This window comes from Ambystoma mexicanum, chromosome 3p (assembly GCF_040938575.1).
Source record: "Ambystoma mexicanum isolate Mex_15411 chromosome 3p, UKY_AmexF1_1, whole genome shotgun sequence".
Lineage (NCBI taxonomy): Eukaryota > Metazoa > Chordata > Amphibia > Caudata > Ambystomatidae > Ambystoma > Ambystoma mexicanum.
In genome coordinates this window covers 899574721-899594542 of record NC_090925.1, presented here as the reverse complement: position 1 = coordinate 899594542, position 19822 = coordinate 899574721, and the positions used below count along the sequence as shown (strand labels likewise).

The 19822-nt window shown below is 47.4% G+C and overlaps 1 protein-coding gene across 4 annotated transcripts in view; it reads left to right on the top strand.

Moving 5' to 3' along the window:
* Nucleotides 1-19481, top strand: part of TOX2 (TOX high mobility group box family member 2) — a 1178640-nt gene extending 1159159 nt beyond the window's left edge. For all 4 annotated transcript variants that reach the window (XM_069652135.1, XM_069652136.1, XM_069652137.1 and 1 more), the window contains one exon: nt 18505-19481. In XM_069652135.1, the coding sequence (XP_069508236.1) occupies nt 18505-18580 (76 nt within the window). In that variant the 3' untranslated portion in view covers nt 18581-19481. The remainder of the gene's footprint in view (nt 1-18504) is intronic.
* Nucleotides 19482-19822: the final 341 nt, after the last annotated feature.

The window sequence follows — 19822 nt, the reverse complement described above, 5'->3', positions numbered from 1 at the left end:
TTCCGGTTAATTGTCCCTATCCCCTTTCATGAGATGTCAATCACAGAAGGTGGGCAGGACTTGTTAAGAATTAGTGCGGCCTTCTGATTCCCTGGTGCCGTCTTGGGTCCTTTTGTCATTACGTGGTTTTCAGGATGACTATGGTTAGCGGTATGTCTCTTCCCCGGCCCATTTTCTCGTCTTGACATATTGAGGAGTCGACTGCTAGAGTGACTTTGTGGAAAACATCGAGATATTCGATAACGGGACTGAAATTGAGCAGAAGCGTGGCTGTGACGCACAAGCAAAGGCCTCAGAATTGGCGGTAATGCCCGTGCAACGTTCTTAACATTCACAGGTAACACTTCCTGAATGGTACATCTCGGCTCACAATTCCAGGATTCTTTCCATGTCACACGTGTGAACTGTTCTTTACCAACAAGAGCTCATGTCCCCTATAGCTAAGGGCGTGTGCATTTTACGGTACTAAAGAAGTGGAGACTGTTTTGCCTTCATTTTTTTTGTTGGCGTTTCTATTTGCCACAACTGAAATTACTTCTTGTTTGTTACCTGACGAGGTTCAGTTTCCATGTGTTTTTGTTTAGTTATTGTTTGGCAGTCGTTTGATTCTACTTGTAAGAGTGCTAAGGGTAAGCACATAGGAGTGCATAAGCCGCTGGTAAGGGAACAACCCAATTGTAATTGTAGGTACTTTCATTGGCATTTTTAGTTTTGGCTGTTGGGTGGTGCCAACACCACATATAAGCCGAAACTATTGCATTAGAGTACAGCATGGGGAAAATGGCATGTGAGGAGGGATACAAACAGGCCGATTCATGTAATTCCTCTCAAAAGTGTCGCACGCGGCTGGCGCACAGCGTGCCCGTGCGAATGTCTGCGCCAGCCGCGTGCGATAAAATCAATTTCCGCGCACAGCGTATTCATGGATTTCCACCTCCAAAAGCAGACGTGGCGCAGAGTGGCGCAGCGACCCTGCAGCAGCGCCAGTTACGCCCCCAAGAACGCCCTCGCGCAAGGAAAAGCCATCAAGATCGCAAAACCATCGCAAAGGGCTGCGCCAACCCTGTACCAGTGCGAGAAGTTTCACACACGACCTGGCCTGGGGGAGCGTGTGCGTGTATTTCAGGGGTGCGCGAGAAGTATTACACGCGAATGGCCTGGGTGCGTGTATTTCAGGGGTGCGCGAGAAGTTCCACACGCGATTGGCCTGGGTGCGTGTATTCCAGGGGCTTGCGGGTGGTTTCACACACGATCGGGCCTAGGGGAGCGTGTGCGTGTGTTACAGGGGTGCGCGAGAAGTTCCACACGCGATTGGCCTGGGCGAGTGTATTTCAGGGGTGCGCGAGAAGTTCCACACCCGATTGGCCTGGGCGCGTGTATTTCAGTGGCTCGCGGGTGGTTTCACAAGCGATCGGGCCTGGGGGAGCGTGTGCGTGTATTACAGGGGTGCGCGAGAAGTTCCACACGCGATTGGCCTGGGCACGTGTATTTCAGGGGTGCGCGAGAAGTTCCACACGCGGTTGGCCTGGGCGCGTGTATTTCAGGGGCTCGTGGGTGGTTTCACACGCGATCGGGCCTGGGGGAGCGTGTGCGTGTATTACAGGGGTGCGCGAGAAGTTCCACACGCGATTGGCCTGGGTGCGTGTATTCCAGGGGCTTGCGGGTGGTTTCACACACGATCGGGCCTAGGGGAGCGTGTGCGTGTGTTACAGGGGTGCGCGAGAAGTTCCACACGCGATTGGCCTGGGCGAGTGTATTTCAGGGGTGCGCGAGAAGTTCCACACCCGATTGGCCTGGGCGCGTGTATTTCAGTGGCTCGCGGGTGGTTTCACAAGCGATCGGGCCTGGGGGAGCGTGTGCGTGTATTACAGGGGTGCGCGAGAAGTTCCACACGCGATTGGCCTGGGCACGTGTATTTCAGGGGTGCGCGAGAAGTTCCACACGCGGTTGGCCTGGGCGCGTGTATTTCAGGGGCTCGTGGGTGGTTTCACACGCGATCGGGCCTGGGGGAGCGTGTGCGTGTATTACAGGGGTGCGCGAGAAGTTCCTCACGCGATTGGCCTGGGCGCGTGTATTTCAGAGGTGCGCGAGAAGTTCCACATGAGATTGGCATGGGCGCGTGTATCTCAGGGGTTCGCGGGTGGTTTCACACGCGATCGGGCCTGGGGGAGCGTGTGCGTGTAATTCAGGGGTGCGTGAGAAGTTCCACACGCGATTGGCCTGGGCGCGTGTATTTCAGGGGCTCGCGGGTGGTTTCACACGCGATCGGGCCTGGGGGAGCGTGTGCGTGTATTTCAGGGGTGCGTGAGAAGTTCCACACGCGATTGGGCTGGGCGCGTGTATTTCAGAGGTGCGCGAGAAGTTCCACATGCGATTGGCATGGGCGTGTGTATTTCAGGGGCTCGCCGGTGGTTTCACACGCGATCGGGCCTGGGGGAGCGTGTGCGTGTATTTCAGGGGTGCGCGAGAAGTTCCACACGCGATTGGCCTGGGCGCGTGTATTTCAGAGGTGCGCGAGAAGTTCCACACGCGATTGGCCTGGGCGCGTGTATTTCAGAGGTGCGCGAGAAGTTCCACACGCGATTGGCCTGGGCGCGTGTATTTCATGGGCTCGCGGGTGGTTTCACACGCGATCGGGCCTGGGGGAGCGTGTGCGTGTAATTCAGGGGTGCGTGAGAAGTTCCACACGCGATTGGGCTGGGCTGCGTGGGAAGTTTTACACGCTCGCCTACAACACGTATTCATGGAAACGAACGTGGCCAATCTGGAAGCACGTACGCCAGCAGGAAGTAGGCGTACGTCCACCCGCACAGCATAAAAGTGCACGCAAACAACAAACAAGCTCAGACACCAGGATGAACATACCGTTCCTAGCAGCAGTGGCCGTGGGATACCGCAGGAGGAGGAGGAGGATAGTCTGGGCCAGAATATTTACACCCACAACCAGCCTTTTTGGGATGCCTGATGACCATGTGTATGGGAGGTACAGGTTTCCACCTCACATAATACTCGACCTGGTCAGTGAGTGGGAGGATGACCTCACATCAACCACCCTGTGCTCCCAAGCACTCAGCCCTCTGGAGAAGGTCCTCAATGTACTGCACTTCCTGGCCACTGGATCATTCCAGCAGACAAGTGCCATAGTGGGGGGGGTGTCACAGGCCACGCAGTCACGCTGCCTACACCAGGTCTTGGCCATCATCACTGCACGCCCATCAGTCCGCAGGCACATATACCTGCCCAGAACACCTGCAGAAAGGCAGGCTGTTGCCCAGGACTTCTACAGGGTGGCACAATTCCCCAAAGTGCTAGGTGCCATTGATTGCACCCTTGTGGCTCTACGTCCCCCCAGGGTAACTGAGCACATCTATAGAAACCGCAAGCACTGGCATTCCATCAACGCCCAGGTAGCATGTGATGCCAAGGGAATCATCACCTCAGTATACGCCAACTATCCAGGCTCCACCCACGACAGTTTCATCTACAGAATGTCTACCCTAAACCGGGACATAGAAGCTGGGCGGCATGGCGATACATGGCTGCTCGATGAGTATAAATGCAACTGCGCATGCATGCATGTCAGATACTGAGTAATGTCACAACCCCACTGATGATACCCATCACCAGCCCCCCACGGGACAGTGCCTACCCTCTCAGCACCCACATGATGACGCCAATTCGGAACCCCACCACGCCACCCCAGGTAAGATACAACACAGCCCACATTGCAACCCGGGGCATCGTGGAGTGCACATTCGGAGTGCTCAAGTCACGCTTCCGCTCCCTTGACCGTTCTGGCGGGCAGCCGTTATACGCTCCCCCAGTAGTGTGCAGGATCATAGTGGCTGCATGTGTCCTGCACAACGTTGCAACACGCCGGGGCCTGGCCGTGGACATGGTGGTGCCCCCACATCCCCAACCACATGCATGCCCACTGCACATGGGAGGGGAAAGGGCACGGGGTGAGGCAGCCCGTACGCAGCTCTTGGCTAATTACTTCACATAAAATCACACCCCTGTGGAGTGCACACAGCCCTGGCACATACCAGCTGACAATCAATGATGATTGTTACTGACAATTATGATGTGCAAAGGGCAGTCAACTGTCACAACCATACCAGCCTGAGATTGTACATCTGGAAGTGTTCCATTGTGTGCTTCCCAACCTACACAAACAGCACCAAAGCCGTGTTCAAAAGACACACTCCTATGCTGCTAAAATCATTACCCCCCTTTCAAGACACAACATGACAACAGTGCCATGTCACCCAACCCCTCCCCAGCACCGCCACCCAACACACCATGGCATGACATGCCATGTGAGAGCAAACAAAGTCATCCCCCAAACATGACACGTGTCACAAAGTACAGTGTCCCTAATGGAAACTGGCCACACACAATATGCCCACATGAATGTAGAAACAACAACACACATGACCAAATACTTACCACAATACAATCGACATAGCATAAACATGACAGTACTAAGGCAAAGGATACGTAGTCTTACAACATGAGAATGCCAGCACATCCACCACCTCCAACTGTACAGTGTTGTTGCCACGCACATCTGGAAGTCCACTGCTCACAACATGAGCCCCATCTCCAAAGTGGACGGCCTTGCGAAGACATGAGGAATGAACCTGCAAATCAGGAGGGAGACATGGATGCACAAGCACACATCAATACACCATGCAGTGCACAATACAACAACAATATGCACTATGAATGTATACACAGTATTGACTACAGACTGCCCACACAGCTCATGGGAGTCCAACGTCACTGTGTAATTCACTGTCACTTGGGCACACCCTTTGCAAGCCCATGGAAACGGGAAGCAGGAGGGGTGTGTGTCTCACTGACCCAAGCATCTAACCCAAACTCAGGACAAGCCTGCATGTGCCCAGCCGGAATACAGTGGATGCCCACGGAGCCACACAAGGCAACACACTGCAATAAAAACTCAAAAATCAAAAATCAAAAATGGCCATGTGTGGGCCAGGGGGGGTGGGGGAGGCCACCCAGGAGGTCCGAGGACAGGGTGCCCACCAACAGCCACCTGCGTGAATGTTGCAAAAAAAAACACCTCCATGGGCTCATGGCCTGCACGGCTACTAAATAGTGGGAGATTCACTGCTGGATTCGCTCTCCTCAACCTGTGCTGCTGCTGCCACAGGAGGTGGTGGTGCCATGGGAGGCAGCCCACGCAATGCCCTAGTTTGGTCCTCCATGGCAGCAAGCATGCAGGCCTGGAAGGCCTCGTTCTGGAGGGATATGGTGCGGAGATCCCCATGCAACACCCGACGTGTTGCCCGGACCTCCGCCCGAGTTGCCTGCATCTCTGCTGAGAGCGTACGGGTGACGCGCTCCAGCAGCTGTTCCGTCCTGGTGACAGTGGAAGCCTCAAGGTCCACAAGAGTCTGCCTGAGGTGCCGGACCTCTCCCCTCAGGGCTTCCCTCTGTCCCTGGGCATCAATAGAAATTGATTCCCTCAGATTGTCCAGGGCCGCCTGTCTGTCCCTGTTGGACGCCAACATGTCCTCCCTGACTGATTGGCAAATGGAGTCTGTTGCCTGCTGTAGTAGCTCCATCTGCCTTTCTGGGGGGACAATGGAAGTGGCCACCCTCTCCATGGCTTGAGCAATCATTTCGGATGATGCTGCCTGTTGGTTGGCCATACCGTAAATGGATTGCTCCCATGCGGTATTGCCTGGTGACGGACGGCCACCGCATTGGCGGGCACCACACCTGTCTGGGGCAAGGCGAACTGCGCCTTGCTGTGTCGGCACTGCCTGAGGCTGCAGGACTGCATTTCCCCTCTGAACTGCTGGCCCAGGAACAGGATCTGATGTTGCGGAGTGTGGCCCTGCATCCGTAACCACCACAGGCGCACCTACCAACACTGACATCCCCATAGTGGGCTCTACCCCTGGAGCAGGTGGGTCGGACAGAACAGTATCCCTTCCATGAACATATACCAGCGAATCCACATAGGCCTCATCCAAATCAACACCTGAAAAGAGTTCTGGGGAGGTGCAGCCAGGGACACCCCGGGACAGTATGGCCTGCAGCAAGAGAGCCCGTGTAAAAACACCCACGAGCCCCTGAAATACACGTACCCCGCTCCCCCAGGCCCGATCGCGTGTGAAAACACCCGCGAGCCCCTGAAATACACCCGCCCAGGCCAATCGCGTGTGAGAAGCTTCTCGCGCACCCCTGAAGCACACGTGCCCAGGCCAATCGCGTGTGGAACTTCACGCGCACCCCGGAAATACACACACACGCTCCCCCAGGCCCAATCGCGTGTGGGCCTTCTCGCGCGTGTAGGACTTTGGCACACATTTTTTTCCTGCGCAGGGACGCTACCGCCTGCTTTCGTGTGGCGGACATGTATGGGCCTGTGCGCGTCTTTGGCCGTGCGCTGTTTTTCCCTATTCGATTCCATGAATACGTGTTGCAGGCGAGCGTGTGGCGTTCTGCGCACTTGCCTCCTGTACTTCCCCCGTGACGCCCACATTTACACGAGTTGTTCCCCATTCTGCGTGTGACGCCCCGTGTTACGCCTACTTTTGTTATGTGTGCCGCGGTATGTGCGAATTCGCTGTGGCCTTATCGCACGGCGTTCGTTGGCCTGTGCGCCAGTGTGCGCCAGCGTGCGCCGCGCACTTTCTCAGCGCACATCCCACATTTCACGCATGCACGGACTTCCATGAATTGATGTGCGATGCTTTCTGTGCGATAATCGCACTTGCACTGCGATTTTCGCTGTTTCTCTGCGAATCGCACGTTTTCGCACTTGTGCGCCGTTTTTTCGGCACACGTTGATTCCATGAATCGGCCTGCTAGTGTGCAGGTGTTATTTGGCACACACACATACCCATCCGTTGACTGTCCATGGCCATGTTAATCCCTGTGGGCATTCCCACCCACTTCCTGGCCCTCCACTCCCAAAGCACATTTTCCTAGGATTGCTTTGAACTAGGTTAATCAAGCCTTACGATCATGCTTTGAGTTTGAAGTGCCTTGCTTAATTAGAGCTGTAAAGGTGCTACTGGTGTAATAAGAATAGCTTAACCAGGTCTGCCTTCAGCCACTCCATTTATAAGCACTATGTGTCTCCTTAACTGAAGTCCTGTTAAAAACAATCATTGGGAAAGCCAACAGTTTGGCTTGTGTATAAGTATTAGGCATTTGCCAGGCACTGATATTATATGCCCAGGTCCTTGCAACATTTTGCAGCTTCTACCATTGATGGCCAGTTATTACCACTATGGTAAATGCCTTTCCCATGCCTACACAAAAGCCAAACTGTTGCCACCCCCAAAGCTTGTCTGTTTTATCATGTAACGTACTTCATGTCATATTGGCATGCATTTAAATGATAGCATCCTCATGTTGGACTGGAGAGAGAAATAAAATCAAACTCCATGTAGGCTTTGGGAGACAGGGCTGGAGAGGTTTGTGGGACCTGAACAATGTTCTCCACTTTGGTCCACACAAGCTTATTATTCATCGGGGCGTGTGGGCTGCTGCCCTGTGCAGGGTCTCCTGAAACACAAGTGCTGTAGCATGCATAATCCTGCTCTCCGCAAGAATAGCCCATGAACTCATCAGCTGCTCTAAACAGGAAGTCCTGGATGTGCAGAGAGGACAGACCACAGAGATGACCATGTTTAGTGCAAGTGCCTGACAGTCTGAAGCAGAAACAGCTTGGAATGTTTTACATTCCCCACTGGTCCAAGGCATTACCTTCTATTAGAACACAGTTTCATTGACATATTTTCAGCATTGGGTTTAAATAGGACCAGTTTTAATCATGTGCAGGCTCAAGGTGATGGTGTAAATAATCTCTGGCCACATTCTATCTCTTCCGGCGTAAAACAGCCCTTGTCGAGAATGTCCACCAATTCCCACGTTACCAGAAACCTCCTGTCTCATGGATTGTGTCATTGTGCAACTAGGGGAGGCAGGAAGCCGGGCCCTTTTCTGTGGCCTTAGCTAAAGGTCAGCCCCTATATCATTAGGCAAATGAAAATGGGATAAAGGTTTCTGTTGACTAATTAAGAATGATCAGTGGGTCGACCTATATCACTTGATAAAGGACGTCTCTCTCATTTACAGGCATACGTGTGTTTTCAAGGTTCGAAATTGCGATTCGATGAACAGGAGCTTAAACCAGGTCCTGGGTGTCAGGCATCACCCTGTAGGCAGGAGCTAATGCACGGGAACCAGGAGCTACCAGAGATGTTCCTTTGACGTTATGTCCATTGTGTTCAAATGTACTTTAGATGTGTACTAGATCTTCTTGATTAACATCCTCCAATACTCAAAGTTAATGTCACATTTCCATGTTTGGAAGGCACCAGTTGGCCAGGGGAGCCAAAGGTAGCTCGTAGTAGCTGTTGTTTCAAGCTAACCAGGCTCTACCGTGCTAGAAGCAGGAGCTAATAGCTCCCAGCTCCCCTTAATTTCGAACCCTGGTTTCACATTTTAACACAGGCTATTCCATATCCTTCAGTGCACGACAAAGTATTTGCTCAAGCTCCTCTGATGGTTGACAGTGGTGCAGGTATCCTACTGCTGAATTCCTCAACCTACTGCAGGATGGTATTTCCCCAAAATAACAAAAAGAAAATGCTGAATGCGTGTTTTCTGTGCATTCGGCATAGTTGAAAATGCTGAATCCCAAAATGCCGAACTAGGCAAGCAGGGGTTGCGGGGGTGTCCCCCAGTGCCGTAGTTCGGAATTATAGGCTTCAGGGGTTGCAGGGGTCCCCCCCGCATAAATTAAAGGGAGAAATGAACAGATTCCCAAAAGCTCGAGTTTCAAAATACGATCAAGTCGGCTCTGCAATTTGTAAACGCAAGCTTTTCGTAATGCTTTTTTTTTAACGTAGATTCCTGTGGGATACGTAGTGATTTCTAAAAATCATGGACCATCGTGGGGGACGCTTGAAGTAAGATGGTAGATCATCCCGTAATGCCATACAGTTTGTTGTGTTGGTTGGGTTATCATGCAGGTGTTTCAAATGCAATACAGAAAGGTTTAGGGTTGGACCTTTTTTTGACCAAAGGAAGAATTTTGATAATCTGGATGAATGATTCAACTTTACTAGGAGCCCGACTGAAAGACAATGCATTTTTCCAATGGAATAGAAGTACCTTGGCCAAAATATGTATGGTCAATTATGTATGGTCAATGGACTCAAATTCTACCTTATTGACCTGATACTGAAGATCATCATTCAGAAATCGATCTTTGAGTGGGTACGGTAACAGGATGGGTGATTTCAGCCATCAATTGTGAGTAGCATATTTTCATGTGCTCTTCAACATGGTAAAGATTACATCATCGTTGTTGCATTCTTAACTTCATCATACGCAGGCCACTCATGCATTACATCTTCTGTATACATTATTCATTATGCTTTTACTGGAGCGATAAGTGCTTGTGAAAATTGATAAGTCATTTATTTGCATTTAAAAAAAGATCTGTTGTTCCTAAAACCCTACCATTAGAGCTAAGCGATTCTCTCATTGCAGTATACCACACAGCAACTTCTCATTGCACTCTGCTGGACTGAAAGGCCGCAATGGAAGGATGCTGTTAATGTGCAGCAATGGTCCCCGCTCTCTGACAATAATTGATTTGCTTTAAAAAAGGAAACATTTATTGAAGCACTCGATATGACGGCAACATAAGAGACAAACAAAAAAAAGAGCCCACTCAGCCGGAAATGTTGGTCAAACACCTTAGTTTGAGAAGCGGGACCGCTCAGAAACGTTTCCAGATCTTGAGCCGACTCCTTTTAAGAAGTGCTACAAGAACAGAGAGTGAGAGAAGATGGGGCTGAAGGAAAGGAAAATAATCTCTGTGCAACAGCCAAGCATCGCTTTTAAAGTGGTGGCCATGTCAGGACACTTTGTTGGTTGAGTTTGAATGGGAGGCTGCAGTAGGAGAAGAAAAGAGGGAGGAGAACACAAGACCTTGTTTGATCATCGCTCAAGGCACAGAGCGGAAATTTGGAGGTCTAATACCTGAAAACCAAGCCCACCACTGCTTTATGAACTTCCCCCGGAAGACTGGACAGAAGAAAACACTGATGTCAGGTCAAGATCAATGATGCAAAAACGAGATACCCATTTTTGGTAAAGTAAGTGTATTTTTGGCCCAAAATCCATCCACCTTCGTATTACGAACAACAAATATGTTTTACATTTTTTTGCACAGTGCCCTATGCTCTGAAGAATTTCACTTGTTTATTGTGTGGATTATCCTGGCCTGGAAGTGAAGGGTGAACGTTCAAAGGCTAGACCTGTATGACCCAGTCTCCACTAACCAATATTTTCCTGAACAGAGTGGAAACCAGTATCTCAAAGGGACTCCAGATTCACTGCTTGGTACCTTGACCAATTCCAATGCTCAAACCTTCCTTAAGGTGATAGAGAATGAAAGATGCTGCATTATACAGTTCAAATGAGCTGAAGAGACACAGGGCCTGATTCATAGAAAAGTGCGCATAGACCCTGCAAAGTTTGCACGGTGAGAAGGACTTTGCATGCCCCCTCGCGCATCAGGCACCTGTGTGTGATGCACGTATTCATGGAAACATTCCAGCAAAGTAACCCTATGCGCAAGTCGCAGCCGGAACACCCCCGACTGCCCCACATCAAAGCAAATGTAGCCACTACTGGCTACCTATGCATGGTGCTCTGGCACAAACTCAGCCCAGTAATCCTGCGTGGGGTCTCCTGCAACCAAGCCAACACCCCAGTGACACTGCGTAGGTTCCACCGTAACTGTTCACAGCACCCCGACTTGTGCACCATTTTCTGTAACTCGAGTAATTTCACAGTTAATCTTGCATGTGAACCCCCATAAACCATTCCTGCACCCCGCTACACACTGTACGAGCACCACTAAGTTAGATTGGAACCACGTCTGCATTCACCCACCCATAAATCCAACATGCAATCTCACCTCTGTGCAGTGATTCCTATGTGCAAGCGTCTGTAAGCCTGCCTTTGCGTGGTCATTTCTCTGATGAGAGGTTGCACGGTCAGATACATGAATACATTTGGTTGTGCGCATTTGTGGGCATGTGGTGGACTGCCCGTGGGACGTCCCACGTAATGCCCACATGGTCCCTTTTTCTTCATCATTTTGCACGTTCTGCCCCCTACTCTGGTCAGTGCGCAGGCCATGTCCACACTCTGCGCTGTGTCTTGTGCAAAGCACTCGGCCGCTTGCAGAGACATGCTGAGCCTGCGTGAAGTCCCTGTAAAGTACGAAAGTGTCCCGCGCAGTCGATTTCACGAATCGACGGAGGCGGTTTTGCGTGCGGTTTGGCCTGCAATGTCCCTATTTACTACGCAAATAATTCCATGAATCAGGCCCACAGTGTGAAACCCAGAGACAATACGTTCTTTATATAATTGGAATTTATCAACAAAAAAATTAAACACCAATATCCCAAGCAGGACAACATATATAATCGTGGCCAGTGGGAATTCAGGGTTAATACATTAGCAAGAAAGCTTATACCAAGACCGTTAAAGTCAATTGATGATGCAGAAATGTAGGTAAATCATCTCATTGTCAGTGTAAATCATTAGTGGTTAGAGGCTGTGAGGCTGAGCTTGGTTGTTTGAGACCTTGCTTACTGTTATTTGTTAATTAAAAATGTATGTAGCACACACTTACCATGTTTAAATGCAACAGATCTCTTTACAGTCTGTGATGCACCAGTTCACATAACTAGCTTCACTATAAAACCTAAGAGGACATCAACACTAACAACATAATGCATACAATAATTATACAGCCAAAGTATGATAAGAGAATTAGCTCATCCGGTAGAAACCTTAGCTCATACGAAGACCATCCTCCAAAGGTAGGTCTTCAGCACTTTCCCAAAGTGCATGAGTATTCTGACCTATAGTTTAGGAGAAGAAAGTCAATTCTAGGAGATTACTGAATTCCGGACAAGGAGCATTTTATCGAAGAAACCTCCTTGAACTTGGGGATTTTGAGTTAAAGACAACATTAGCTGCTTGGTCCCTGCTAACATCCTGAAATGCAAAGTGTGGATGCCAACTAGCTTGGATTCTTGGCACGTGTGAACCTTTACACAAAAGACAAAATGTTAAAACTAAATTCTTGCATCTAGAATAAGCCCATCTACATCTTTCATGAAAGGGATGATGTGACCGAATCTTCACATCCAATCGGAATTAGTCGGGACAGAGGGATAAGTCTTTCTTTAGATTTAGTGGCATTCCTGGCGACAGCTTCCTCCATGAAGTGCCTCGGCTAGAGGGATCCAAAGAAGCTCTGATATTTTCATAGCTTCTCTTATCAACTAATTTGTTATAGATAGTTCTGTGTATGAGAGCTGGTGTCACAAGGCTACTTACCCATTCAATGTGTCCACATGACGCTTTGGCAAGTTCACTTCTAGCCAAAACAAGCTGCCCCAGCTGGCAAATGGAATCAGCAACCATTCAGCCCCGGAGGTCAGACTCTACCCGCAAAGGGGCAAAATCACGAATTAGTGCTGGCCTCAAGCCAATGACCATTGGCAAAAGGCCAGCCCGCTACAAGCCCAAGACAATGCCACTAGTTTCTCTGCAGGTGGTAGCCCATGGTGATGCATGTGGACAAACTGGACACGGGATTCTGAAAATGCTCTCTTACAATGACATTTCCCAACCCAACTGCTTTGGATAGCAGCTTCTTTTGTCCTGCAATCCTCTAGCAAGTATAACCAACTCTTTACTTCAAATGAATGAGCGGAGAAGGAAGGGTGCAGGGTGCATGGGAGAGAGGCACAGAGGAGCAGAAAGGCTGGGTAGTCACCCAAAAGAGGCCCATGGGGTAGAGTGGGAAATCTCCAGAGTTGCATGGAGGCTAGTCCACCCCTGATAATGTAGAGAGTATATTGCCCAATAAAATAACTCACACAGCGTAGCTGCTTTCCCCGGCAGTTTCCTGGCACATTTTAGTGGAGCTGGAAGGCTTTATGGGTTATGCAAACTCTCATGTCATATATTCTCCTGTAGCAGAAAACGAAGCAATTCACCTATTCTCTGGAGATATTTGCTTGTCCATTCAATTTGAAACCCAGTGAGTAGATAAGAAATACATTTTCAAGCAACAGGATAACAGGTGCGGGTGTCCATTCAGCTTGAAACCTGCATATCTCCTCCCACTTGCATGTGCAGCAGGTCAAGCAGCCTGCATGTGCTTAGAACAACTTCTTTATTCAGGTGTTAATAACAATACACCTTTATCAAAATAATGTAGGGCGAGAGGGTGATTTTGTACAACACAGAATAGATACATTCAGCTTTGTTGATGTGAATATGTATGGCACACTCCACCGCACGGCGGGAAAAGAGGGGTTTGTCAAGTACAGTCGGTCTCATCCTGTGTGTAGGTCACAATATATGTTACGTTATGTTGTGTGTTTGTTTATTTATAGAGCCCAGGCACACACCGACGGCATAACGGCGATAGAGGCCAAAGCAAGCTATCACTGATGCGGTCGTCATTCATTCTGAACCGCTTAAAATAAGTACCACTATCCACCTCTAACCACCAATTGGCCAGAAATAGTTGTACTCTGTTTCAGTACTGTGGCCTGACCAAAAGGCTAACCATTGTGCATCCAAACAATTATGAGCTTCAACAGAATTTCTGAATCTACTTGATAAAAACAGAAGTTGAGAGATATGTCCATAATTCTTTAGCACAATGGGGTCCCGAGAAGGTTTCCTAACGGTGGATGGACCACTACACATTTCCATACATCGGGTAAAATTCCCAGTATGAGGGAAGTCCTGCACCAATGCATTCATTCTGCTTTAGCGATTGGTGCAATTTCTTTTAAAAAACATGATTAGTGGGGAGCCAGACTATGCAGCATTCTTCTTTAATATTTCCACCTGAGTGATCTTTATGCTTTAAGAGTTTTACATTAGTGCCTTAGGAAAGACACCGAGCCGGCGTAATCTTCTCACAGAGTTCTATTACAATCTTTTCAATCTTTTGTAAAGTAATTAGCTAAGTTATCTCATAATGCTTCAGAAGGTCATGTTGTAGTTGCCAAAGCCTGTGGGTTTTCTTGTGCATCCAAAATAGAAAAGATGTTCTTTATACTATTGGGGGCTATATTTATTCTCCTCCCAAAATGGCCCTTTTTTGCTTACAAATTGATTGTCCACATATGCACCAAAGAATGTTTTGCCTATTGTGAAGGAGACCAATTAATTAATAATGACCATTGCCTTTCTCCTCAAGTGTCCCATGGTGACGTGGTAAGACACTTATGGGCTCTTGATCGTATCCGAGTACTTTTCAATGTATCCCGATTGTGTTTAAACTCTTCCATCTATGTAGTCGTAACCCCAAGATTTGTTTTGCTTTTCTGTAACCTATTTTTGGAGAACTGAGAACAATCCCTGTGTGCTTCTGATGTAAGGGATATATGTGTACACTACAGTTATACCCTGTCGGGTTCACTCAGCAGGTAAGGATGTGGCGATCCTTCCCTGACGCCACTATCCCACCTCTATATTGAACCCAGATATATGTGGACAGGGGTGCGCTAGTTTTCTGGGTGACAAAGCTGCAGGTACACAAGAATTCCCAGTTGATAATCATCTTCTCTGTAAGATTTCAAAGACCAAGTAACTAGGATACTGTTTGTACTTCTCAAAACAAGGAGAACATGAGAGCCACAACATGTCTTCCTCCTGCAAGTGCAGCCCTTAAATAGCATTCCTGAGCCATCTGTCAACTTATGGGAATGGCTTACATTGTGGATCCCTGGACTACCGCCTTGAGGGGCAGCTGAATGGGTGGCCCAACACTTGAACTGTACCGAACACTGCAAGTCAACATACAAGGATTGACTCATGAGACTGGAGAATCGGAAAACTGCTCCCCTGCATCCCCAACACCCTGGACCACCATGATGATTGCCACACATGAGATCAGAAACCCCACCAGAGCGGCCTTCACGTTGCCCGGAAAATGTCTAAGTTCATTGTGCAAGTGCCCGCGAGTGATCTTTACCTCTCCAACAACAAGCTCCTTTGAATCCTAAAAATCAAAAAGCATACACGCCTGTTCTTAGCATACAGGACACTAGATACCTGAAAGTAACTATAAATGAAGATGAGTGCTTGCTTCTTCTAGACGACACAGAGAAACACAGGTTTGGTCCCCGGGTCCGCTCTTAGAAACCTCTGGGTATTAAGCGCGTTATAAATGAACAATTATAAAAGGTCCTCATTATGCAGCCATCTGGACATTGAGAAATATGAAGTGGGAGGACATCCCTCCTCTTATCCTCAAAGCACAAATCACCAAACATATCAAAGAGCTTCTCCCATCACAGGGTACGCTTCAATCTGCGTCAAATGTGTTCTTTTTTGCAGCCACAGGATTTGCAATTTACAAATGCCCAAGGGTCCCAGAATAGCTTGTGACATCCCCATTGGGTTTGTATCTTTAAAACGGGGAGTGGTAGTGATCCCAGATGCCACCACACAATTTGCATTTTGTTTTTGTATTTTATTTTAATTTGCATAGTGCCTAAAGCCTAAGTGCTTTACATAGGATCAAATGGCACACAGAAGTGAAAATCAAAGTACATCAAAAACGAGGACAGAGGATTAGCGAGTAACAAGGTGATCTTTTAGCCTGGAATTTAAAACAGGAGACACTGGGTGGAGACTTAAGAGACAAGAGGGAGAGAGTTTCAATGCTTAGAGGCCAGGAGGAAGAAAGATCAGAAATTGGGGCCGGAACAGGGAGTTTGGGGGGGGGGGCGAGGAACAGTTAGGAGAAAGAGGGATTGTCAGCAAAGACCCTCCAGAGGAAAATAGAAAGAAAAAGGTGAGGAGAGATAGGAAGGAGTCAGTCCATGAACGCATTTAAAGCCAAGGTATAGGAGACACGCGTTCAAAGACCACTACAGAAGGTGGTGCAGAGCAGTGGAGATAGTCGCTGGGAGACAGAGAGGAAAGGGTACAAATGAAGGAGAAATAAATGGAGCAATGCGGGGCAAGATGATATGCTGGAAGATCTAGGAGAAGACGGGAGCAGTAGCAAAGTCGAGGGAAGACCAAAGAAGTGATTAGGGGGTTAGAGGCATGACAAGTGGAAACCGGTGCGACCTTTGAATGTTAAAAAGCTCGTAGCGACAGGAGTGCAAGATAGATGATATGTGACTGATGAAAGACAGAGAGGGATCGTAATGATTTTGATCAGAGCTGGCAAGAGAAAGGGAAGCGGAAGAAAAGGAAATGGAGGAAGGGGGAAGAGGGAAGAGGTGGAGGAAAGAAAAGGACCTCAGTTTTAGAAGGATTTAGATTTAAAAAGTGCAAATACTTCCTGGATTGGATGGAGAGAAAACAGGCCGAAAGAGATGAGTAGATGGAATCCGAGAAAGGGGGGAAAGAAAGGAACGTTTGGGAGTTATCAGCATGCAGATGACATGAGAAACCATGTGCAGAGAAGATAGCCCCAAGAGGAGAACTATAAAGTGGGACGAGGGCCGAGCACAGAACCCTTCTTTGGCGCAAAATGGTGTTAGAGGGCCTGGCTGATGGTTTTTCCAAATAAATGTGGGATGGCTTACATTTTTCACTGAAACGTCAGCACGCTGACTTCTTAGTTTCACAACTGGCACTTGAGACATAGCGCACCAATTATATAGCATGCACAAAATTTGGAAATGCACAGCAATGTAAATAAATAATTATTAAAGTGTACAATCCAAAAATGTGTGACTACCAACGTGTCCACATGTGGAGATCGCTCAGCCATGGGCAGACCCTGGGGTGCCTGTGCTTAGTGCTGATGCATGTAGTGAATCGGTAATGTGTTTTGGTTCCGATGTTCCTCACAGGGTTCCCGCACCGTCCATGGAATCCATGTAGCAGTCATTCGATCTCGGCTCCAAGAAAGCTTCTAGGATAGCAGGGCACATTTACTACAGAGCCAATCCCTAAATTCAGGGCGACCTAGTCCACAGCCCTGCTTGGCCCTTGCACCTAGTACAGCCGAAAAGACATGCATAGACACTCAGACCATTTGTTTACATTTTTCCCATGGACTCTCATGGGCCCCAGTTCAATTCTTTGGCAACTGTTGGCCCGATTGACTTCATTTAAAAACAGTTAAGTCTATATTGTTACAAATCTGTTTTTTTTTCTCTACCTTTAAACTTATAAATTATCATGGTAACTAGTTCATAATGAGCGAATTTTTTGAGAATCCTGTTTGTTTGTTGATCCTTTTAATTCTTGCTTGTTTTGGTTTTTGGGCTTTGTGATACTTGCAATTCCCAGTTGCTCTGATGAAATTCCAGCCTAAAGTGTGGTCAAGGCTATTATTGGTGAGCTGGTGGTACTTCATGAAGGCTTTTAGCTTGCTGCCATCTACTACAGTCTATTGTACACCGGCTTGTACCACGGCTTGGCACAGCGCCACTAAAGCAGTGTGAATTTAGCCACTCTTTCCTCTCTGCCCTGACAGCTAGCCCCTGATATGATATGATGTGGAATTTATAATGCGCCTGTACGCGACAAGACAAGGAGGGGAAACAAAGGAAGGACAAAATAACGGTCTTTGTAGGCCTTGTGGCATTCAGATCGCACAAGTGCAGGGAAGTGCGATGGGGCGAAGTGGGTGAGAAGTGCCATCTTTCCCAAATTTAAAGGCAGAGAAAAAAGACAAGATCGGTGTAGTCCGGTTGTGGGCTTAAATGTGTGTACATTTACAGAGGAGATAGTCAGGGGAAAAAGGTTTAACTGTAGAATGAGTAGAAACTGGCATGGGCTTGGAACGATTGTGAATTTTGAAACAGCTGGTCTTTTCAATTTAATTAAGTGAAGATTATTAAAATCACCTGAGAAAATAATGTGAATATGAGTCAAGAGTCAATAATCGGTGGGCTAATTCTGTGGGATCTTGCTAAACTGTGAAAAGAGTATTCCTCAAATGTTGCTCTCATTCCTGCTTCATGGAAGTGTATTGTACTGCAGATTTTATTTCAAAGTATAATTCAAAGTCTGATAAACCATCGCCACCTGTGAGGGTGGACATTGCTATGACATGCGTAAATAATGCGAATACTTATTGACGAGGTGGTGGCATCAATAAGACAGGGCTCTTGCATTGGCATTCCTGCCCTCACCGCACATTCTCTGCGGGACCCGTGGAAATCACTTTTCATCACTTTGTTTCAATTGCATGTTACTTGACTGGAATGGCATACCAAGTGATGAATTTGTTGTGAGTTTGCAGCGCAAGTTATTTCATTTTATAAGTTAAAAATCATGTTGATTTACAAATGTGGATAGCGCAACAAATCCATCTTTTCTGAATGGTCCTGCGATTCCATAATGTTGTTTCTTTATTGTCGTGGTGTTGTTACATGCCAAGCGGCCTGTCCTAACCTAAATAAATCCCATTTGTTTCCCACAAAGGATCAAAGGACGGCCATTCGAGAGGATCTACAACACTGGCCCCCTAGAAGGTCCTCAAGCCAATCAAAAAGAGTGAAAAACCAGACCGATGGCTGAATTTGACCGATGGCTGAATTTTCCAGACTCAGAAAGCAGCTTTATTTAATTGAACTTCAAAGACCATCTTTTCCACGGAAGCCGACCTTACCTTTCACCAAGAACAAAAAGGACACCTATTTTGCTGGCCACCAGCTTAGCTGTGGACTGTTTCCCCGTTGAACTGTTTTTTTAAGTGCAACCGAAGGGCGGGGCATTTGGTTGGCCGCTTAGGAGGACTCTGTCTGACTTGCTGATGGTAACGCGCCCGAGCAGGAGAAATAGTCAAGTTTTCTGTGAATATTTGTACATGCGAAGCCAGCAATATCTGGCAACATGTTGCAAAGTAAGGTGGGCGGAAAATGAGAAAAAGAGATGGCGAGTACAAGCGCAAATAAAAAAAAATGTGAAAAGAAATCAGAAAAATATAATTTGTTGGATAGTTGTAAGTAGTTTATTAAATGTTTTAGAACTGTGCTGAATACATCTTTAAGATTTTTTTGTGTAAAGAAATGAGTACCTTACTTTTTAGTAAAAGCATTTTATATTAATGGTAGCACATTTTTTAGTTATACATAGAAGGGAGATGTGTATAAAACTTGCCAAACTTGTTTTCTTTATCTGTACAGCAAGAAGTGGACACTTTATATCCATGTTGTATGGCATTATTTCATTTTTTTCAGGCCATATGTCCATTTATTTAAAACTGCTGACAATTTTGTCTATTTATGAAATACTAGAGAGTATAATTATGGATTATAAAATGCATTTTTGTTTTTTTTTTCTTTTCTTTTCCCTCTCTTTATGGCGCGGTTTCACCAGTGCCTGCTTGCTCTTTCTTTTGTTTCAAAATTGCTTCTTAATTTTCTTTTTAATAAAACATATGAAAAATATAAGTTAAACAGTTGTGTTATCCTGTTTAGTGGACCCACATGCACACGTCACCTTTTAAAGTCTGTGACCTTGAGGTGTAATCAAGTAATTGCCAGTAACCCAACCCGTGTTTTGTTTTGCACTTTTTTAAAAATTCCATAAATAACTCCATGTTGCGCTCCTTACTCCATTCATGAATGATATACCAAATATAAAGACAGATGCAAGTGCATTGTACATTTCCAGAAATTAATATAGGAGACAGTGTTCAAATATTTGCAGCTGCTGAGATGCCATGGCACTTTGCCCTTTGACCTCATTGCCCACAGAATCCACGTCGAAAACACCGGATTCACTTCTGCACTTAGTG